General features: G+C 44.7%; 1 protein-coding gene across 2 annotated transcripts in view; it reads right to left on the bottom strand.

Annotated features, from left to right (window-relative positions):
* nebl (nebulette) overlaps window positions 1–24,677 on the bottom strand; it is a 372,808-nt gene that overhangs the window by 229,487 nt on the left and 118,644 nt on the right. For both annotated transcript variants that reach the window (XM_041183735.1, XM_041183736.1), the window contains exon 3: window positions 15,779–15,863. In XM_041183735.1, the coding sequence (XP_041039669.1) occupies window positions 15,779–15,863 (85 nt within the window). The remainder of the gene's footprint in view (window positions 1–15,778; window positions 15,864–24,677) is intronic.

The following is a 24,677-nucleotide window of genomic DNA, read 5'->3' as shown; positions in this document are numbered from 1 at the left end:
ACCTCTCTCCTAATATTCACTCAGTTCTGTTGAAGGGTCATGAGGACTCGAAACGTCAACTCTTTTATTCACTGCCGATGCTACCAGACCTGCTGAGTTTTTCCAGGTAATTCTGTTTTTGTTGTGGTTTTCATGTTAAATACTCCAAGGTAGCCGTTTCCCTCGGGGGTTGCAAGCCATAAGGGATTGGGGAATGGTATGTTAAAATAGAGGCAGAGCAACCGTTGAACAACTTAATCGAGGCAGCAACATCGTAACTGAAAGCGGTCCAAATGAGAGGGAGTTGGGAGTTAGAGGCTAAGGAAGGAGCTAAAGCAGAGGGGTGACAGGAGAAAGGTTTGAAGTAGGCAAGGATTTGTTGAAGGTGACTGAGGCGAGGATGTGTACTTAGATGGCCTTGTCAGTAATTAAGCCTCAATCGATTTTACAACCTATTCAAAGATTCTCAATGAAGAACCAACTCAGAAATCTGTCCCATAAAAGACTTGCAATATGTCAGACACCATATCCCAAACTATTTCCTCACATTTAAGTGTAACTGAGGCTGATACTTCTGTCATCTTTCAAGTCAGTCAGGATTGTGATATTCTCTTTGTGAAATGCCAAGAACAGCAGTGGCAGTTGTGTACAACAACTAGCAGATCCAGCAACATTCTCTTCTGCTATGCCAGCTCCAAACTATTCAAATTGAGGTTACATACAATTCAGCTCTCAAAAACCTTATAGCTGCTCCTGAAAAAAACACCATGGCGTGATCTTTTTGCTAAATTTAATTTGCTTATTGGAATGTGATCTGATTATTAATAGCAGAAGACAAAATACTTTCAGACTACTATCAGAAAGCACATTACAATTTAATGTGTCTTCTGATTACATTTGTGACCCCACAAATGAAGCAGTCCATGCCAAATGCAGCAGGACCTTCAGGCTAGGGGTAATGAGCGGCAAGTAATATTTGTGCCACACAAATGCCTGACAATTCACCAAGAGAGTCTAACCACTTCCCCTCTATATTCAAAGGCATTGCAATATCTGAATCCCCCATCAAACTCCTGGGGGTTGCCATTGATCAGAAACCTCAATGGTGTTATGTGGCATTACCACCATGCTAAATGGGATAGATTTCAAACAGATCTAGAAACTCAAAACTAGGCGTCCATGAGGTGCTGTAAACAGCAGCAGAATTGTATACAACGACAAGGTATAACCTCGTGACCTGGCATATCTCCTGCTTCACCATTACCATCAAGCTTGGAGGATCAACCCTGGTTCAATGAAGAGTGCAGGAGGACATGCTCGGAGCAGCACCAGGCATACCTAAAAATGAGGTGTCAACCTGGTGCAGCTACAACATATGACTACTTGCATGCCAAACAGCAGAATCAGTACGTGAAAGAAGTAAGCGAACCCACAACCAACGGGTCAGATCAAAGCTCTGCAGTCCTGTCACATTCAGTAGTGAATGGTGACGGACAATTAAACAACTCACTGGAGGAGGCGGCTCCGCAAATATCCCCATCCTCGATGATGGGAGAGCCCAGCACACCATTGCAAAAGGTAAGGCTGAAGCATTTACAACAATCTTCAGCCAAAATGCCAAATGGATGATCCATCTCAGCATCCTCCTGAGTTCCCCAGCATCGCAGAAACAGTCTTCGATTCACTCATGTGATATCAAGAAATGGATGAAGGTCCTGAATACTGTAAAGACAATGGGCCCTGACAACATTCCAGCAATAGCACTGAAGACTTGTGCTCCAGAACTTCCCATGCCCCTAGCCAAGCTGTTCCAATACAGTTACAACACTGGCATCTACCCGGCTATGTGGAAAATTGCCCAGGTATGTCCTGATAACAAAAAGCAGGGCAAATCCAACCCAGCCAATTACCACCCCATCAGTCCACCCTCGATCATAAGTAAAGTGATTGAAGGTGTTTTCTACAGTGCTATAAAGCTCACTTGCTCACTAACGTTCAGTTTAGGTTCTGCCAGGGCCAACTCCTGACCTCATTACACCCTTGATCCAAACATGGACCAGAGAGCCGAACTCGAGATGAGGTGAGGTGAGAGTGACTGCCCTTGACATCAAGACAGCATTTTGCTCAGTGCAACATCAAGGAGTCTAGGAGTCCTAGCAAAACTAGAGTCAACTGGAATCAGGAGGAAAACTCTCCGCTGGCTAGAGTCATACCTAGTACATAGTAAGATGGTTGCGGTTGTTGGAAATCAATCTGAGTGCCAGGATATTGTTGCAGGATTTACTCTGGATAGTGTCCTATGCTTAATGATCTTCAACCGTTTCATTAATGATCTTCCGTCCATCATAAGCTCAAAAGTGGGAATGTTCCCTGATGATTGCACAATGCTCAGCACCATTCATGACTTCTCAGGTACAGAAGCAGTCCATGTCCAAATGCAGCAAGGCCTGGACAATATCCAGCTTTAGGGTGATAAGTGACAAGTAACATTTCAGCCATACAAGTGCGAGGCAATAACCTTCTCCAACAGGAAAGAATCAAACCATTTCTCCTTGACATTCAATGGCATTACTATTACAATCTGCCACTATCAATGTCCCGGAGATTATTTTTGACCAGAAACTGAAATGAACCAGTCACATAAATACAGAGGCTACAAGAGGCTGAGGATTCTAAGGCGAGTAACTCACCCCCTGGCTCCACAAAGCCTGTCTACCAGCTACAAGGCACAAGTCAGGAGGGTGATGAACTACTTTCCACTTGTCTGGATGGATGCAGCTCCAACAACACTCAAGAAGCTTGACACCATCCAGGACAAAGCAGCCCACTTGACCGGCACCCTTTCCATCATCTTAAACATTCACTCCCTCCACCACTGTTGCACAGAGGCAGCAGCGTGTACCATCTACAAGATACACAGCAGCAACTCACAAAGGCTCTTTTGACAGCACCTTCCAAACCAGCACCCTCTGCCACCTAGAAGGCCAAAGGCAGCAGATGCATAGGAACACCACCACCCGCTATCCCCCTCCAAGCCACACACCACTCTGACTTGGAACTATATTGCTGTTCCTTCACTGTCACCAATCCTGAATCCTGGAGCTCCTTTCCTAACAGCACTGTGAGTGTGCATACGGGATGAGGGCTTCACTGGCTGGGCCAGAATTTAATTTCCATCCCTTGTTGTCCTTGAGAAGTTGGTGGTGAGTTTCCTTCTTGAACCACTGCAATCCATGTGCTGTAGGTACACCCATATTGCTGTTAGGAAGGGAGTTCCAGGGTTTCGACCCAACAACAGTGAAGAAACGGCAATATATTTCCAAGTCAGGATGGTGAGTGACTTGGAGGGGAACTTCCAGGTGGTGATGTTCCCATTTGTCTGCTGCCCTTGTCCTTCTAGATGGTAGTGGTCATGAGTCGAAAGAGCCTTGATGAGTTCCTGCAGTGCATCTTGTAGATGGTACACACTGCTGCTACTGTGCGTTGGTGAGGGAGGGACTGAATATTTGTGGATGCGGTGCCAATCAAGCGAACTGCTTTGTCCTGGATGGTGTTAAGCTTCTTGAGTGTTGTGGGAGTGGCACTCATCCAGGCAAGTGAGGAGTATTCCAATACACTCCTGATTTGTGCCTTGCAGATGATTGACAGACTTTGGGGAGTCAGGAGGTGGGTTACTCATTGCACAATTCCTAGTCTCTGACCTGCTCTTGTAGCCACAGTATTTATATGGCTAGTCCAGTTCAGTTTCTAATCAATGGTAACCCCCAGGATGTTGATAGTAGGGGATTCAGTGATGGTAATGCCACTGAACATCAAGGAGCGATGGTTGGAGTCTCTCTTGTTGGAGATGGTCATTGCCTGACACTTGTGTGGCGCGAATGTTACTTGCCGCTTGTCAGCTCAAGTCTGGATATTGTCCAGGTCTTGCTGCATTTGGACATGGACTGTTTTAATAGCTGAGGAGTCACAAATGGTGACCATCATGCAATCATCAGTGAACATCCCCAGTTCTGAGCTTATGATGAAAGGAAGTTCATTGATGAAGCAGCTGAAGATGGTTGGGCCTAGGACACTACCCTGAGGAACTCCTGCAATGACGTCCTGGAGCTGAGATGACTGACCTCCAACAACCACAACCATTTTCCTTTGTGTTAGGTATGACTCCAACCAGTCGAGAGTTTTCCTCCTGATTCGCATCGACTCCAGTTTTGCTAGGGCTCCCTGACGCCACACGCAAGTCAAAAGTGTCCTTGATGTCAAGGGCAGTCACTCTCACCTCACCTTAGGAGTTCAGCTCTTTTGTCCATGTTTGAACCAAGGCTGTAATGAGGTCAGGAGCTGAGTGTCCCTGGCAGAGCCCAAATTGGGCGTCAGTGCGCAAGTTACTGCTAAGCAAATGCCGCTTGATAGCACCGTTGATAAACCCTTCCATTACTTTACTGATGGAGACTAGACTGATAAGGCAGTAATTGGCCAGGTTGGATTTGTCCTGCTCTTTGTGGAAAATTGTCCAGGTATGTCCTGTACACACAGCTGGGTAGATGCCAGTGTTGTAACTGTACTGGAACAGCTTGGCTAGGGGCATGGCAAGCTCTGGAGCACAAGTCTTCAGTACTATTGCCAGAATATTGTCAGGGCCCATTGCCTTTGCGTATCCAGTGCCTTCAGCCGTTTATTGATATCACGTGGAGTGAATCGAATTGGCTGAAGACTGGCATCTATGATATTGCGGACCTCTGGAGGAGGCTGAGATGGGTCATCCACTTGGTACTTCTGGCTGAAGATTGTAGCAAACGTTTCAGCTTTATCTTTTGCACTGATGTGCTGGGCTCCTCCATCATTGAGGATGGGGATATTTGTGGAGCCTCCTCCTCCAGTGAGTTGTTTAATTGTCCACCACTATTCACGAACTGGATATGGCAGGACTGCAAAGCTTAGATCTGATCCATTGGTTGTGGGATCGATTAACCCTGTCTATCACTTGCTACTAATGTTGTTTGGCACGGAAGCAGTTCTGTATTATAGCTTCGACAGGTTGACACCTCATTTTTAGGTGTGCCTGGTGCTGCTCCTAGCATGCCCTCCTGGACTCTTCACTGAGCCAAGGTTGATCCTCTGGCTTGATAGTAATGGTAGAGTGGGGGATATGCCCAGCCAAGAAATTACAGATTGTGTTCGAGTACAAATCTGCTGCTGCTGATGGCCCACAGCACCTCATGGTTGCCCAGTTTAGAGTTGCTAGATCTGTTCTAAATCTATCCCATTTAGCACAGTGGTAGTGGCACACAACATGATGGAGGGTATCCTCAATGTCAAGGAGGGGCTTCATCTCCACAATGACTCTGCGGTGGTCACTCCTACCGATACTGTCCTGGACAGATACATCTGCGGCAGGCAGGTTGGTGAGGATGAGGTCAAATATGTGTTTCCCTTTTGTAGGTCCCCTCAGCACCTGCCACAGACCCAGTCTAGCAACTATGTCATTTAGGACTCAGCCAACTAAATCCACCACGTGGACTGCAGCAGCTCAAGGAAGCAGCTCACCACCACCTTCTCAAAGGCAATTTGAGATGGACTTGCCAGCAATGTGCAAATCCTGTGAAAAATGTAAAAATATTTACTTAAGTGGAAAACCCATAAATACCCTGACTACCAGAGCAGCTCAATAGCAGAGTATTTTACGATAAGTGACTCACGTCCTGACTTTCCAAAGCCTTCTTTCCACCACCTACAAAACACATGTCAGGAGTATAATGAAATATTACCCACTTCCATGTACGAGTGCCACTCCAGAAACACTGCAAGGGCTCAACGCCATTTAGGATAACACAGCCACAAAACAGCCTGCTTGATCTGCACCCCATCCACCATCTTAAACCTTTACTTCCTCTACCACCAGCACAGCATGGTTGTATTGTATACCATCCACAAGATGTACTGCAGTAATATGCCAAGATTTCTTCAACAGTCTCTCCCAAACCCATGACCTCTAGTACCTAGATGGACAAGGGCAGCAGATGAACACCACCACCTGCAAGTACCCCTCCAACCCACTCACCATACTAACTTGGAACTACATCACCGTTCCATCACTGTCATTGAGATAAAATCATGGAACTCCCTACCAAACAGCACTGTGGAAATAACTTCACCACACTGACTGCAGCAGTTTAAGGAGGTTCGCGACTTCACAGGGGGAATTAGGGATGGCCAGTAAATGCGGGCCTTACCAGCAATGCCCGCATCATAGAAAAATAGAAGCAGGAGTAGGTCATTCGACCCTTCGAGCCTGCTCCGCCATTCAATATGATCACGTCTGATCCTCTACCTCAACGCCATACTCCTGCTCTCTCCCCATACCCCTTGATGCCTTTAGAGTCTAAAAATCTATTTCCGTCTTAAATATACTCAGTCACTTGGCCTCCACAGCCCTCTGTGGTAGAGAAGTCCACAGGTTCACCACTATCTGAATGAAGAAGTTTCTCCTCATCTCAGTCTTAAATGGCCTATCCTGTATCCTGAGATTGTGACCACTTGTTCTGGACCACCAGCCAAAGGAAACATCATCCCTGCATCTAATCTGTCCAACCCTATCAGACTTTTATACGTTTCAATGAGATCCCTTCTCGTTCCTTTAAACTCCAGTGAATACAGGCCTAGTCGGCCCAATCTCTCCTCATACCACAATCCTGACATCCCAGAAATCAGTCTGGTGAACCTTCGCTGCACTCCCTCTATGGCAAGTGTATCCTTCTTAGGTAAGGAGGCCAAAACTGCACACAATGCTCCAGGTGTGGTCTCACCAATGCCCTGTATAGCTGCAGTAAGACATCCTTGCTCTTGTACTCAAGTCCTCTCGCAATGAAGGCCAACATATCATTTGCCTTTTTAACTGCTTGCTGCACCTGCATGCTTGCTTTCAGTGATTGGTGTACAAGGGTACCCAGATCCCTTTGTACCTTAACATTTCCCAATCTATCACTATTCAAATAATACACTGCCATTTTGCTTCTCCTACCAAAGCGGATAACTTCACTCTAGTCCACCATGTATTTGCCCACTCACTCAACTTGTCTAAATCACCTAGAAGCCTCTTTACATCCTCCTCACCACTCACATTCCCACCTAGTTTTGTGTCATCAGCAAACTTAGAAGTATTATATTTGGTTCCCTCGTCCAAATCATTGATATATTTTGTGAATAGCTGGGGTCCAAGCACTGATCCCTGCAGTACCCCACTAGTCACTACCTGCCACTCCAAAAAAGATCCATTTATTCCTACTCTCCATTTCCTGTCTGCTAACCAATTCTCACTCCATGCCAATATGTTATCCCCCAATCCCATGTGCTTTAATTTTACACATTAACCTCTTATGTGGGACTTTATCAAAAACTTTCTGAAAATCCAAATACACCACATCCACTACTTCTCCCTTATCTATTCTGCCAGTTACGTCCTCAAAAAACTCCAGTAGATTTGTCAGACATGATTTCCCTTTCATAGCTCCATGTTGACTTTGTCTAATCCCATTAATATTTTCTAACTGTCCTGTTATCGCATCCTTTATAGTGCTCTAGCATTTTCCCTACCACTGATGTTAGGCTAACCAGTCTGTAATTCCCTGTTTTCTTCCTCCCTCCTTTTTGAAATAGTGAGGTTACATTTGTCAACTCCAATCTGCCGGGACTGTTCCTTAATCTACAAAATTTTGGAAGATAACAACCAACACATCCACTATTTCCATGGCCACCTCCTTAAACCCCCTGGGATGTAGATTATCAGACTCTGGGAGTTTATCAGCTTTCAGTCCCATTAATTTCTCCAGAACTTTTTTTTAGTAATACTAATTTCCTTCAATTCCTCCTTCTCACTCAACACTTAGTTCCCGAGTATTTCTGGGAAGTTATTTGTGTCTTCCTCCGTGAAGACAGAACTAAAGTGGTTGTTTAACTGCTCTGCCACTTCCTTGTTCTCTATTATAAATTTTCCTGTTTTGGACAGTAAGAGGCCTACATTTGTCTTCCCCAATCTTTTTCTTCTTACATACTTAGAGAACCCTTTACACTCCTCTTTTATGTTCCTTACAAGATTATTCTCATACTCTATTATTACCCTCTTAATCAATCTCTTGGTCCTTCTTTGCTGAATTCTAAATGCTTCCCATCCTCAGGTTTGCTACTTTTTCTAGCAATTTTATATGTCTCCTCTTTGGATTTAATACTACCTTTCATTTATTTTGTTAGCCATGGTTGGGCCACTTTTCCTGTTGTGTTTTTACACCTGAAAGGAATATATAACTATTAATCCAATAAATGAATAAAAATAAAAATAGCCCATTCTTCTTCTCTGGGATTCTAGTTCTTGAATGTTTCCCTTGTATTCTCAAAGCCAAACATTTGATGTGCAGATTGAACAAACAACAACAACTTGCCTGTATGTAGCATCTTTAATATTGTAAAATGTCCCAAGTGCTTCACCAGGAGATATAGAGACAGATGACCAACAGTTTGATTTTCAAAAGGGTGTCATAAAGGAGAGAGAGTGGTAATGAGGCAGAGAGTTTGAGGGAGAACATAGGGCCTAAACAGTTGAAGGCATGGCTACCAACGGCGGTGCAATTAAAATCAGGGATGCACATGGCCAGAATTGAAGCAGCAGATATCTCCCAGGGATGTGGGGCTAGTGGCAGTTACAGAGATGGGGAGGAGTGGGGCCTTGGAGTGATTTGAAAATAATGAGGAGATAAGTTTTTAAACAGATGCATTGTCAGATCAGCAATCAAAACAGGCCTGTGAGGACAAGAGTGATGTGTGAAAGTTATGATACAAGCAGCAGAGTTTTGGGTGTGCTTTAGCTTTTGAAGGATAGAAGATGGGGAGGCCAGCCAGGAGAACATTGAAATAGTCAAGTCTTGAGGCAACAAAGGCATTAATGAGGGTTTCAGCAGCAGATGAACTGAGGAATTGGGAGAAGCAGGTCGTCTTGTTGATGGACTGACTGAATGTTCACCTAGGCGTTAAATTCAACACCAAAGTGTGGGACAGTTTTAGCATTGTTTTATCTAACATTTACCTTCCTGATACAATATATTTCATTACCTGCTTTGTGAACTGCTTTTCATTGACCCCTACTAGGTGGGGGTGGGTGCAGAATCTGTCTCAGGGTGTCAAGTGAGGCCAAGTCCCAGATAAAGATGAGGGCAATTTTTCTTTCCTCTGTGGGTCATTAGTACGTGGAATTCTCTTCCCAAGGAAGGAATGGAGGCTGGGTCATTGGCCTGAATATTTAGGATGGCGGGATCTTGTCTCCCATCAGGGATCCCATGATGGCTGCTGCCAGTTTTGGTGGCAGATGTCAGGCCCCTTCTTGCTTCCCTCATTAAATTCCACCCAATGTATTTGTTTAATCCCTCTGCCATGTCCTTATTCCCCATTATTCCCCACTTGAGCTTGAACACAAAAAATCAAGCACTGAGGAAGTGCTGCACTGTCTGTCAATAAAACGTTAAACGGAGGCCCCATCTGCCTACGCAGATGGAATTAAAAGATTCCATGGCACTACTTTGAATTAGCTCAAGGTAGTTATCCCCTGTGTCCTGGTCAATATTTATCCTTCAAATCAACATCACAAAAAACAGATTATCTGGCCATTGTCACATTGTTGTTTGTAGCAGTTTGTCATGTGCATATTGGCTGCCATATTTCTAACTTAAAACAGTGACCACACTTCTACAAAGTACTTCATTGGCTGCAAAGCACTTTGCGACATCTGGCAGCCGTGAAAAGTGCTATACAAATTCAAGTCTTGCTTTTATGGGCTTTTATTTCTCCCGTCCCTGCCTCTAACGTCCATATTTACTCTTGCTAATCTCTCTTTTTTACATACCTATAGCAAGCTTCTTTGATCTATTTTTCTGTCTCTAATTAGTTTTATCATCATAATCTATCTTTATCTTTGAGTTTTTTCTTCACCCTTTGCTCAATGTTAAAATCTTGCCAATTCGTAGGCTAACGACTCTTTTTGGAAATATTATAAGCTTTTTGATTTAATCTAATACTACCTTTAACTTCTCTTGTTAACCAGAGCTGGACCATATTCCTAAGGGGTTTTTATTCTTTAAGGAAATGTATAATCATTGCGAATTATGTATTAATTCTCAATTCTTTGCGATTGACTATCAACTGCCATATCTTGCAATCTAGTTTCCACCACAAATTTGCCAACTGACCCCTCAAACTACCTCTGTAGTTTGCCTTGTTGAGGTTGAAGATGCTAGTTTCAGACTTAATTGAATCACACTCAAATGCAATATAAAATTAAATCATATTATGATCACTCTTCCCCAGAGGCTCCCTTACTATAAAGATATTAATTCACCCTGTCTCATTGTTGAAAACTAGATATACAAAAACTAGAAAACTAGAAAAATAGCCCATTCCCTAGCTGGTTCCTTGACATACTGATCTAGAAAACTATCTTGATTGTATTCCATGAACTCACCTCCCTCCACACACACCACTACTGGGGATTTGGTGTGCCCAATCTGTATGAAGATTAAAGTCTCCAATTATTATTGCATAACCCTTGTTACATGCACCTCTAATTTCCTGATCTGTATTCTGCCTTACAGTATAACTGCTGTTAGGGGGATCTATAAACCATTCCCACTTTTGTTTTCTACTCCTTGTAGTTTCTTAGCTCCACCCAAATGGGTTCTAGATCTTGATTTTCCCAAGTCAAGATCATTTCTCTTTACTATCTTCATCAGGGAAACCCCGATCCATTTTCTTTTGACTACACCATCTAATAGGTCAAGTATCCTGGAATATTTAATTCCCAACCTAGTTCGCTCCGCAACCACATCTCAGTTTATAGCTCTTAGATCGACCCATTAATTTCTAATTGTGCTATTAATTAATCTATTTTGTTGAGAATGTTTCACACATTCAAACATGATGCCTTTAGCTTTAAATTCTTGTTATTATTTTTCTCCGATATCACCCTGAGTCACGAATGCCCTTTGTTAAGCTCTCTGACCCATTCTGTTAATTTTCTAACCAAGTTGCTGCTGAGCTCCACATCTTTGACATTTCTCCCACTGCTTTCGAATTTACCCTTTCCTGATTCTCCCACCTCATTGCCTTCCTCCTCTCCATTAGCTTAAAGCCCTATCTGCCCACCTCGTTATTTGACTCCCCAGGATACTGTTCCCAGCCCAGCTCAAATGTAACGAGTCCCATTGAAACAGCTCCCGTTTTCCCCAGTCCCACAAATCAAAACCCCTGCCTCCCACACCACAGCTAGGGCAGAACTTTTCCCTCGGCATGCAGGCATGCATCCAACACACTCGAGTGTAAAATAGCGTGCAATGACATTGGGTGAGCGTCCCAACATCATCACGCAGTCATGCGTCATTTCGCTCAGCGGGCATGTGCAGAAGTCAGAGCTGTACCAACCATTAATTATGAGGCTAGTTAAGGTCATTAAAAAGGCCATTAAGCTGTATTTTGCGTTACCCGTGTGATTTCGCGCTCATCGCATGGGCAAAACGGGCAGCTGACAATTTCAAAAACCTCATCCAAGGGCGGAATAAAAAGGGTCAGCAGCATTGCCAGTGTGAGTAGTGAGGGGTTTTGGAGATAGTTTGCTGCTGGTTGCTTATTGGTACTTGGAAGCTTCATCTCTGTTGGGGGATCAGTCTTAGCATTTCCAGGCTTCATTTCAGGACTTATTGGTGTCTACAACACCCCGGAGGGTTTTGACTGTGTGGACCCTTCCAGGTATCAGACAGCATTCCGTTACCCTGGTAATGGAAATTGTGATCTCCGCTGGTGGCACATCCTCTGAGGAGGAAGAGAAGGGCAGAAGGGAGAGGAGGCCAGGTGGCCCAATGCAGCCTCCAGGGGAGGGACTTGTGGGAGGAAAGGCAAAGGCACAAGGGACGCAGGGCCAGCAGGTAGTCCAAGGTGGAAGGGGCTGCAGAAGATGCCACTATCCTGCTGCCAGGCGACAATGCAGCTACCTCAATGTATATGAGGTGCAATGCGAAGGAGGCTCCACCTCTTAAGGGAGACCGTGACCTCCATTTGTCCAAAGATTGGGCCTCAGATCAGCTCCGTGTAGGCGGACATCCCGTGCCAGTGGCTTTGAAGATCACAGTGGCCCTCATCTTCTGTGTCTCCGGCTCTTTTCAGGGTTCAGTGAGGGATGTGCGTGGAGTCTTCCAATTGGGTGTCCACAGTTGTGTCAAGCTGGTGACAGAAGCTCTGTTCCAGTGGGTCCTGACCTTTATTCTTTACCGTACGGAGAAGGCCAGATAGGCTGAGCAAGCCAGAGACTTTGCAGCGAATGCTGGCTTCCCCCACATCCTGGGTGTCATTGGCTGCACACATGCCGCCATCAAGGCGCCAGCCGGTCAGCCAGGTGCCTTGGTCAACAAGGATGCCACTCGCTGAATGTCCAGATAGTGTGAGACCACAGGACGCAGATTCTGCAAATCTGTGAATGGTACCCTGACAGCTCCCATGATGTTTACATCCACAGGCAACTCCCTGGTCCCAGAGCTATTCAGTGTTTCAGCCTGACAAGATGGATTGCTGCTGGGTGACAACGGTTATCCATTGAAGAGGTGACTCATGACACCTCTCCACCACCCAAGGACAGAGGCAGAGCAGCAGTACAACAGCAGCCATACCTCCACAAGGGCGGTGGTAGAGAGGACCATATGCTTACAATGCCTGGACCATTCAGAGGGTGCACTACAATACCCACAAGAGCGGGTGTCACTGATAGTGCTTGCATGCTATGCTCTCCACAATCTGGCACTGGCAAAGGGGGACCCACTGGAGAAAAAGGATCTTGACGCAGCTGCAGAGGCCACAGAGGATGAATCCAGTGGTGAGTCAGAAGAGCAGCACCGTGAGGAGAACGCTGAAGGTGTGGAGGCAGACCTCGGCAACCTCCAGGGAGGCAGGGCACCAGAGACACCTTGATCCAACGCTGCTTCAACTAGGCTACCAAAAGATCTGCTTCCACCTCATGCCAGGGTGTTGCCTCCATCCCGGATGTCTGAAATGACCCTTTTACTTGCACCCAAAGTCCATTCAATGCCTGTGCAAAGTATCGAGCCACTCATGTCAAGCATTACATACTGGCGTACACTGCACCAGAAAGAGAAAAGATGAAACATACTCAGGTCATCAGAACCAAAGCAAATTTAATGTTATTGTCACATTGAAAGCTTAATGACAGTGCCATTACTGGTGTTGATGTCCACACCAGCAGACATTTAACCAAACATAAATGAACAGAAAATCACCCGTGAACTGTCCCTCTTGTGCTTATGGTGCCGTTAAATTACGTTTCCAAGGTCTAAGGCTTGGTGCCCTTCCCCTTCCCCCCACCCCCACCCCCACCCCCCTCCCTTGCTGGCACCGGCATTGGAGACAGCCTGCTGAATCCGCTGTCTTGTTGACCTTAATGACCTTGGCAGTTGTCCTCTGGCCAGTGGAGCCTGTAGTGACCCCACCTGGGAGGGAGCATCCAGTGCCATCTCCCTGACATCTTCCTGACATCTCTCTGGTCATCCTCAGATGCCATGGTCAGTGGCGGAGGGGCAGAGGAGCTGCTGCCGTCAACTGCAGCACCCCGAGAAGAGCCTGCTCCTCGACAAACAGCTTGTGCGCCAACATGAGGTTGCTCTGGACCTCCCTGCTCACAACTGATGGACGGGCACCTAGCTGGGATACTGGATGCCTCATCTATCTCCCACGCCAGCACTGACCACCTGAGCTTATTGCCTGTGTGAAGGCTTGCAGGTCCAAGCACAACCTCAGGAGCTGTCCTTGGAGCTGCCTCTCCATGAGAGTCACTACTCTCTCAATGGAAGTGGCAGTGCACTCGGCCATGAGGCTCAACACAGTGCTCATGCTCCACATGGACTTCACCACAACGGAAACTATGGCATGCAGACTTTCATGGATCTCCACCAGATCCTACCTTACATCCCACTGGACATAAAGCATCTGCCGCTTAATGGACAACTCCAGAGGCTCATCATCTGTCCTCCGACTGCCAGCGCTCTGGGCATGCTCTGCCTCGAGTGAGTGTGAAGTGCCCTCACCAATATACACTGACATTTTAGCCGCCGATCTAATGCCCACCAGAGGTGCTGGCATCTGTGCTGGTGCCTGGTTCAGAAAGGAGATGTGACGTAGGTGCAGTTGAAGTCTAGTGGTCCTCCAGCATCAGGGTTGGGCGAGCCTTAATTGGTCTGCCAATGTGAAATCACTGTTGGGGGCCGTTCGTAGGTGGCGGGCTGTTTTCCGGCCACTCCCGGAACCATGCCTGCCTGCCGACCACACCAGCCTGCCAACCTCAAAATTCTTACATTTATCTTCTAATCCGTTTGCCTTTATGCAATTATGTCATGTGGTTTAGTTAACAATCTAGAGATTATTACGTGAGGTTCTGTCTTTTAACTTCGACCCTAGCTCCTCAAATTCTCTCAGCAAACTGTGTTCCTAGTTCTACCTATGTCATTGGTTCTAACGTGATCCAAGACAACTGGATCCTCCACCTCCTACCCAAGTTCTACTCTAGCCGCAAGGAAATTTCCTTAATCCTGGAGCCAGACAGGCAACAACCTTCATGATTCCTGGTCGCAATTGCAGAGAACAGCATCTGTTCTCCAACTATAATGTTCCTTACTAGTACCACATTACCATGTAATGCATGGCCTAATTTGAATACAAAAGTCAATCAGTTCTCTCTCCTAGTTGTAACAACATAATCTCAACTACACTTTTTTTTTTAAACACTGCATCAAATAATACACACCTTTACTGATATTAGTTCACCTTCTTTCCTGAATGAGAATCCACTTATCCAATCTTACAACACTGCATAAACTGTGGAATCTATAGGAGAAAAGATCACTGAAGGTTCTTGGAAGTTTTTCCATAAATAATCTACATTTCATATGTTACAAAAATGGAAACTAAACAAAACAATGAAGTGGTGAGTGCAAGTGAGTGGTCAACATATACCTTCTTGGAAGCAGTGCATGGCACCATTGGAGAGGCAGCAAAATATATATTTTTCCAATCTACAAACTAACGGGAGAAAATCATTTGCACAATGGTGGGGAGAGATTAGAGAATAATGGATTAATTAAATAATCAAGTAAAAAAAGATACAAAGGCAAGACTAAGCTAACAAAAAAGGGATAAAGATAGGGGAAGGGGAAAAGTAGGATCATATAATCTGTTTAGCAACCATCTTTTTTGCTATGAAAAACCTGGGTTTTAATTCAACCCATTTTTGTGCAATGAAAATCTTTTCTCAGCTGATTGCAACAGTCTTAGCATTTTGGTTAGGCTCAGTTTAGGCCTCTACATCACTCTGTGCCTGAAAATAAATTGGCAACCTCACTCCAAGATCACATGAATGACCCATATGGGAAACGTAAAAATTGATATTTGGACAATAAGTGGTGTTCTTTTGACATTGTTCTAAAGCACACTGGGTTAGATCACCTTGAAGGCAGTTTTGCTCCTGGCTCATATTCTATCAAACCCAGGACTGTGTTACAATGAGACAGGAACAAAAAAAGTCGCAACATCCCTCTGCCTAATAAGGAAATGATTTAATGAAACAACACTGAGAAGAAAATCAATCTACACATACTGCCTACTCTTGTGTATAGGAGAAACATAACTTTATATATACTTCTTAAACTGTTGAACCACTGGGAAATAGCATACAAAGACAGACAATAGTTTACATTGACGCAATTACCTGACTCTGCAGTTCACTTTGTTGCTTCAGGCGAAGGTTTTCTGGTGTATCAGCAACGATGGTGAATTGCTGCTTTGGGTAATGGCTGAAACAAAACAGAGTAGTAATCAAGATCAATAAATATCAAGTGTGTTAAATACAACAATAAAAAGAATGTATACTTCACTTTTACATTGAATGCAGGATATAGTGAAACAGAGATATTGCAGCACAGGACCATCAGTAGGCAGTTTACTAAAATAGGGCAATCGTTCATCTTGAATAGAAAGCAAAATGCTGCAGATTCCAGAAATCTAACAAAGAACAGAACAGAAAATACTGAAGATTTTCAAGTCATGACAGCATATGTTGAGAGAACACACTAGCACACCCATTTTATACAGTCAGAAGCTATACTGCCTGAGTGAAAACAGGAGCTATATTGCAAGTCTGAGCATGTTAAAATCAATATTAACGGCAGTGGACTGAAAATTGCCCAGTAGAAAAAGGAGGTACTGCTCCTTGACCTTGCATTGAATTTCATTGGAATGTTTCATGTTCCAATGAAGGTTCCTGTCCACTATCTACAAGGCACAAGTCAAGGGTCATGAGGACTCGAAACGTCAACTCTTTTCTTCTCCGCCGATGCTGCCAGACCTGCTGAGTTTTTCCAGGTAATTCTGTTTTTGTTTTACTCTCCACTTGTCTGGCTAAATGCAGCTCCAACAACACAAGCTTGACATCATTCAAGACAGAGCAGTCCGCTTAATATGCACCCCATCCATAACCATTTACTCCCTCCATCACCGACACACAGTGGCAACAGTGTGTACTATCTACAATGAACTCACCAAGGCTCCTTAGACAGCAACTTCCAAACCTACGACCACTACCATCTAGAAGGACAAGGGCAGCAGACACATGAGAACACCATCAGCTGGGAGTTCCCCTCCAAGTCACTCACCATCCTGACTTGGAAATACATCGCTGTTCCTTCACTACCGCTGGGTCAAAATCCTGGAACCCTTCCTAACAGCACTATGGATGTACCTACACCACATGGACTGTAGTGGCTCAAGGCAGCAGCTCACCACCACCTTCTCAAGGGCAATTAGGGATGGGCAATAAATGCTCGCCCAGCCAGTGAAACTCACATCCCATGAGTGAATAAAAAATAGGCCTTTGCATGTTTCGAACAATGGACATTGCCTCTTGCTTCACTGCTGTGTCTCTGGTTTTCGCACCACTCCTGGTGGTAGTTTCCTGCCCCACATGAAGAACAGCACTATGTTGTATGTGCTGCAAAACCCGATAGTCTCTCGCAGCACTTTCCATAGCATGTGTTATTTCCAGGGAATGCATCAAATCAATGTTGACCACTGCGAGTAAACGGCACTGAATGGGGTCATGGTGAACTCCACAAACTAATCGGCCCCACAGCATATCATTGAGCGTGCCCTGAAGTCAGTGTTCTGTCAACTGCTTCAGCTTCACTACATAGGTTGCAATGGGCTCTCCCAGGGCCCTAAACTCTAGAATTACGGATGGCTTCAGCTGGAAGTGCATTTTCACGATGTCCACTAATTCATTAAAGGACTTAGAATTGGGCCTGTTCAGGGCCGTCAGGCTGCGGGTGAGATTGTATGTCTCGCTATCACATACACTCAAAAGGATTGTTTTCTGCTTTTCCTTCACAGTAATTTCATTCGCTACGATATATATTGGCTCCTGTCTTCCATAGGTGCATTGTAAGGATCGACTCTGCTGAAGAGTGGCATGACTGATGGGAAGTCTTTTCTCTTTTATTAAGATTCAATGTACTCACGTTAACAGCATGAGGTGCAACGTCAGAGATATCCCACCTCATCACTAAATGTATGACTTGACAGACCGGACAGGTTTGAACAAGAAACAGATAAACTTTATTATAGAGAGCTTTTCAGATGCTACATGCTCGATTAGGACTCTCATCAGGAAACTTCGCACATCGCATTAGCTGTGCTTAGGGCTCATTGGCCAGAGCCTCCAAGACCATCACATGACCCCTGGTAGACAGCAGGAGAGGCTATAGCTTCAGTTACTACAAGGCGTCAGCTTTGAAACCCACAATCTCAGTCATAAACACAAGGGAATGTGCTGAGGCTAGCTTTGGCACCACTATGGCTAAATGAAACCATGTTTGTGCAAGTTTGTGTTTTTTTTGATTGTATGCAGAGAACATATATTGTGAGTCTCTTTGAGCATATTTGCTCTGGAGGCATTAGTTAAATCCCTCCTGGGCAAGTCTTTTGAAATTTAATTTCAGGATATGCACCAGAATCATCTTAAAAAGGCAGAAGATGGCAACTCCCAAGCTGGAAAATTCATTTTGTCAACATCGGCTTTCCCTAAAATTACTACCAAAAGGCAGGAGCCATCAAGAAGCATCAGTGCAGCAAATAGGTAATTGGGAGGAGTCAGAAAATGGTTACAGCACAGAAAGATACCATTCAGGCCCAGCATGTCTGTGCCAGCCCTCTGAAAGGGCAACTCACCTAATATCTAACCTTAGTTTCAAGATTAGAAGAACAGAATAATACTCCCAGATAGTTCATGATAATTAACTAGTTCTTTATTCAGAACTAATGAAGTGGATCAATCCACTTCAGTTTCACCCTCGGGAGAGGGGCAAAGGCCCCAGGTGTACGCAGGGGAGGGGAAAAAGGAATGGCAGTTTGAAAACAGACAGCTAGACCCACAAGGCAGTATAGCCAATAGACACTGAATCTCCCATCGAACTGATTCTTGGGAAAGAGTTTACTAAAGTCCTTTTTTTTCATCCATTCATGGGATGTGGGCTTCACTGGCTCTAGGCCAGCATTTATTGCCCATCCCTAATTGCCGGTGAGAAGGTGGCGATGAGCTGCCTTCTTGAACCACTGCAGTCCATGCAGTGTGCGTGCACCCACAGTGCTATTAGGAAGGGAGTTCCAGGATTTTGACCAAGCAACAGTGAAGAAACAGCGATGTATTTCCAAATCAGGATGGTGAGTGATTTGGAGTGGAACTTCCAGGTGGTGGTGTTCCCATCTGTCTGCTGCCCTTGAGAATCTAGATGGTAGTGGTTGTGGGTTTGGAAGGTGCCGTCAAAGGAGCCTTGGTGAATTCCTGCAGTGCATCTTGTAGATGGTACACACTGCTGCCACTGTACATTGATGGTGAAGGGAGTGAATGTTTGTGGATAACCAGCCAATCAAGCGGGCTACTTTGTCCTGGATGGTGTCAAGCTTCTTGAGTTGCACTCATCCAGGCAAGTGGGGAGTATTCCATCATACTCCTGATTTGTGCCTTGGTGGACAGGCTTTGGCGAGTCAGGAGGTGGGTTACTCGTCACATTCCTAGCCTCTGACCTGCTCTTGTAACCACAGTAGTTATATTGCTAGTCCAGTTCAATTTCTGGTCAATGGTAACCCCCTCCTGGGGTTGATAGTGGGGGATTCAGTGATGGCATTGCCTCTGAACATCATAGGGTGATGGCTGGATTCTCTCTTGTTGGAGATGGCCATTGCCTGTCACTTATGTGGTGCAAATGTTACTTGCCACTTGTCAGCCCAAGCCTGGACATCATTCAGGTCTTGCTGCGTTTGGAGATGTACTGTTTCAGTGCCTGATGAGTCGCAAATGGTGCTGAACTTTGTGCGATCACCACCAAACATCCCCACTTCTAACCTTATGATGGGAAATGGAAGGAGAATCCAGCCAGCACCCTATGATGTTCAGAGGCAATGCCATCACTGAATCCCCCACTATCAACCCCAGGAGGGGGTTACCATTAACCAGAAATTGAACTGGACTAGCAATATAAATACTGTGGTTACAAGAGCAGGTCAGAGGCTAGGAATGTGACGAGTAACCCACCTCCTGACTCGCCAAAGCCAGCTGAAAATGGTTGGGCCAAGGACACTACCCTGAGGAACTCCTGCAGTAAGGTCCTGGAGCTGAGATGACTGACCTCCAATAACCACAACCATCTTCCTCTCTGCTGGCTATGACTCCAACCAGTGGAGAGTTTTCCCCCTGATTCCCATTGATGCCAGATTTCCTTCCATCACAAGGTCAGAAGTGGAATGTTCAGGGCCATTCACAACTCCTCAGATACTGAAGCAGTCAATGTCTAAATGCAGCAAGACCTGGACAATATCTAGACTTGGGCTGATAGGTGGCAAGTAACATTTGCAACACACAAGTGCCAGGCAATGACCATCTCCAACAAGAGAGAATTCAACCATTGCCCCTTGACAATCAATGGCATTACCATCGGTGAAACCCCCACTACCAACACCCTGGGAGTTACCATTGACCAGAAACTGAACTGAACTAGCCATATAAATACTGTAGCTACAACAGCAGGTCAGAGGCTAGGAATCCTGTAGCGAGCAACTCACCTCCTGACTCCCCAAAGCCCGTCCACCATCTACAAGGCACAAGTCAGGAGTGTGATGGAATACTCCCCACTTGCCTGGATGAGTGCAGCTCCAGCAACACTCAAGAAACTTGATGTCAGCCAGGACAAAGCAACCCACTTGATAGGCACATCCACAAATATTCACTCCCTCCACCACCAACACACAGTGGTAGCAGTGTGTACCATCTACAAGATGCACTATGGGAACTCAACAAGGCTCTTTAAATAGCACCTTCCAAACACACGACTGCTACCACCTAGAAGGACAAGGGCAGTAGACACTTGGGAACACCATCACCTGGAAGATCCCCTCCAAGCCACTTACCATCCTGACTTGGAAACATATTGCCATTCCTTCACTGTTGCTGGGTCAAAATCCTGGAACTCCCTCCCTAACAGCACTGTGGGTTACCGACACCACATTGACTGCAGCAGTTCAAGGATACAGCTCACCACCACCTTCCCAAGGGCAACCAGGGATGAGCAACAAATGCTGGCCTCACCAGTGACGTCCACATCCCATGAACAAATAAAGAAAAGATCTCTCGTAAGATTGCAGGGCTGGAAGAGGTTACAGGGAAAGGTTGGCAGGGGGATAGATTTAAAAATGAGGATGAGACTTTTTTTTAAAAAAGTTGAAGCATTGCTTGGCTGGGGAGCCAAGGTAGGTCAGCAAGCAGAGGGGTGATGGATGAACAAAATTTTGTATGAGATATGACACAATCAGCAAAGTTTTGGGTGACCTCAAGTTAACAGTGGATAGAATGTGGTCAACCAGTGGTGTGTTGAAGTAGTCAACTCTTAACAGTAACAAAGGCATGAATGAAGGTTTCACCCTCATTTGCTGTGGATGCATTTAGTTAGAACCCTCCTGGACATGTCCCTTGAAGTTTAATATCAGTTTACACCAGAAACATCTTGAAAAGGTAAACATGGCAACGCATAGAAGCTAGCATTTTCATTTTGCCAACATTGGCTTTCCCTAAATTAATACCAGACAGTGAGGCGAGCCGAGGTAGTGCTGAGTTGTGTAAAGTTCCTGAGGTGAGTATAGACAGTCTCAGCAAGCAGGTGAGCAGGACACTCTTATGGAGGCACAGTTAGGTCCTCCTTTAATATGCTCATCAGTTCCACAAATATCATCAGGACCTGATCTGCAATTTTAGCCAACTGACAGCCTGGATCATTCCCACAGGTCCCGTGCTACAATCTCCTGCCGCCAAATTCCTGCTCCCACCCCCAAGTGGAATTTCAGAAACATTTTTTCCAACTGAGGCCTGGTATATTAAAAAAACTGTTGTGAAACTGGCTAATTTCATGATTCATGCATTGTAGGAATATATTGTTTAGTTTGGAGATTTAAGTGTTAAACATAAGAAAAATAGGAAAGAAACCAGAGTATGAGAAAGTGATAAAACCCCCCCCCCCACACCCAACGAAGATATTTACACATGAAAGGTTCCTCCAAGTGTACTTACAAAGTCAGAGTTAGAAAGGTGAGAGCCATCAAACAACAGGTGGGACTGTTTAGCTGGGGAACTGAAGACAGCGAGTCTGAGAAGAATGATCTTGCCTTCGTTAGAGATATGAATTTTCATGTAATTTCTCAGATCAAAGAAAATTTGAAAAGCAACTGGAAAATAAGTGAAGCTCTTAAAGTATCCATATAATTATCAGATCAAAGGACAGGTTTGAGAATTGTGGATGATTGGTTTGAATATCTTTCTGGCGCATCTCAGGGGTGCCACGTTGCCATGGGGACCTCTCCCCCGGCTTTCTTACAACTGCACTTTCAAAATCCCAACTATCTAGCCTTTAGCCCTCCATTCACCACAGCTGCCAATCTAGTCAACCACACCCTGATCTCCACTTTTGATGCTCTCCTCCCCATTAAAACTATAACTCTCTCTCACCCTGGTTGTTCTCCAGGTACGGCCCTCATCTCTGTTCCCTCAAGGCCAAGGGATGCAGACTTGTACGGATATGGAAGAAAATTGTGTTTTCCATCCACTTCCAGATCTGACTTGACCAGATAGAGTACTTGCAGGTCCTGCTCTCATCTGCAAGAATTACTTACTATTCTGGAATCAACACAACTTCCTTCCTTGACAACAAGCCATCTCCTTAAATCCCTCTACCCCACACTCACCTTCAACAATAACTGCGAGGAGCTTACTATTTCTTTGTCACCAAGATTAAGACTATTCAATCAACTGCCTGTGCCACTTACCCCCCCTTCCCCACTCTCCAGCACTGAACTTGCACCTTTGTGGTTTCTCTCCTATATTCCCTCAGGCCCTTTCTGAGCTCATCTTATCCATGAGACCTATTGACCACCCAACTTTCCTTTTTGTCTCCCCTGTTAGCTGACATTCTTAATCGTTCTCTCTCTCTCCTTTAACTCTATCACCATTACCCCTCTTCTCAAAATGCCCGTCTGTCCTTGCAAACCACCGCCCCATCACCAAACTCCCTTTCCTCTCCAAAGTCCTTGAATGTGTTGTTGCCTCCCAAATCCATGCCTATCTTACCTGGAATTCCATGTTTTGAATTCCTCTAATCAGGTTTCCGACCCAACCATGATACCGAAGCAGCTCACACAAAAGTTACAAATGACAGTCTATGTGACTGTGGCAGTGGCAAACTATCCTCCTTCGTTCTTCTTGATCTGTCTACAGCCTTTGACACAGTTGATCACAGCATCCTTCTCCAACATCTTTCCACTGTGGTCCAGCAATCATCTAGTTCCATTTTTATCCACTCGTAGCCAGAGAATCATCAGCAATGGTTTCTCTTCCCATTCCTGCACATTACCTTTCATAGCCACCAAGGATCTATCCTTTGCCCCCTTCTATTTCTCATCCACATGCTGTCCCTCGGTGGCATCATCTGAAAACACAATGTCAGCATTCACATGTACACTGAAGACACCCAGCTTTACATCACTACCTCACTCAACCTCTCTCACTGTCATTAGCCAATCAGATTACTTGTCCAGCATGATGTACTGGATGTGAAAAAATTTACTTCAATTAAATATTGGAAAGATTAAAGCTAATGTCTTCTGCCATGCAACAAACTCCAGTCCCACGACACCAAGTCCAACCCACTCGCTGGCAAATGCCTGAGGCTGGAGGTTGAACCAGACTGTTCACAACCTGTGTGTCATATTTGGTCCTAAACTCGGGATTGTAATCCTTTCCATCTGCCTCTCTACCTAATTTAGCTCCTTTAAGACACTCCTTAAAGCCTACCTCTGAGGAAGTTTTAGGTCATCTACCCTAAAATTTATGTGACTCTGTGTTATATTTTGTTTTATAATGCTCTTGTGAAGCATCTTGGGATATTTTAATACATTAAATGTGTGATATAAATACAAGTTGCTGTTATAGTGGTGACCTGGGAGGTGCTGTGACAGCAAGTTTGGTGAATTACTGCACTGCATTATGTAGGTCGTACATACTGCAGTCAAAGTGTGGGTGATGGGGTGAACACCAATTAAACAGGATTCCTCTGCCCTGGATTTTGTTAAATCATCTTGAATGTTGTAATATCCATCCAGGTGAGTATTCCATTATACTCTGATTTCAACCTTACAGGTGTTGGAGAGGCTTTGAGAGAACAGGAAGTGAGTATGTCATGGTAGAATACTCAGCTCCTGCCCTGCTCTTGTAGCCACGGTGTTGATATGGCTGGTCCAGTTAAGCATCTAGTCAGCAGTGACTCGTATGCCATGGATGCTGGGGCATTCAGCATGGTCATGCTATTGAAAACTGGGGAAAATAAATCTGCTCAAGGTACTTGGGCTATAGTTGGAATAGAACGAGCAGTTTGGACACCCCATTACATAAAGGATATTGGAACCAAAGAAAAGGTGGAAAACAGATTCCTTGGGGTGCAATCAAAATCGAAGACTGCTTGCATTGACTTGAGCAGAAACAGCTATTGGGGAATCTGATACAAGTGCTCAAAACTTCATAAGAGCTGGAATGGGTGAATAGTGAAAGATTATTTCCATTGCTGGTGAATTGATAAAAGGATCATAAATTCAAGGTTAGATAAATGAAGAGAGAGACAAGGAAATGTTTTTTAACCATCATGTGTTATTACAATATATTACTACAAGTAAATAGTGAAGCCAAGTCAATCTCGGAATTAGAGAAACCCAAAAGTATTGGGAGGTGCTGGAAAAGAGAATTTGAATAGATGGCTGAAATGGGTAGGGACGGCGGGCTAAATGGCCAAGAAATCAACAAAATATCGCAGCAATAATGAGCCTAAATGCATTATTGGGTAATATAAAGTCCTGCTTATCCTCAACATAAAAAGGTGCTCAGGTTAAAAGCAAGATTTTTGATATAAAAATAAATCAGCTTGATACTTTAATAAAACACTGTCAATGATCCCAAAGCCCCACCTATAAGTAACCAAATTATTTTTGACTGTCTCACTTTGTACTAATTGTCATATTATTAT

This window comes from Carcharodon carcharias, chromosome 3, assembly GCF_017639515.1.
Source record: "Carcharodon carcharias isolate sCarCar2 chromosome 3, sCarCar2.pri, whole genome shotgun sequence".
Classification (NCBI taxonomy): domain Eukaryota; kingdom Metazoa; phylum Chordata; class Chondrichthyes; order Lamniformes; family Lamnidae; genus Carcharodon; species Carcharodon carcharias.
Note: the sequence above shows the minus strand (reverse complement) of the source record. Positions and strands in the feature narration are given on the sequence as shown.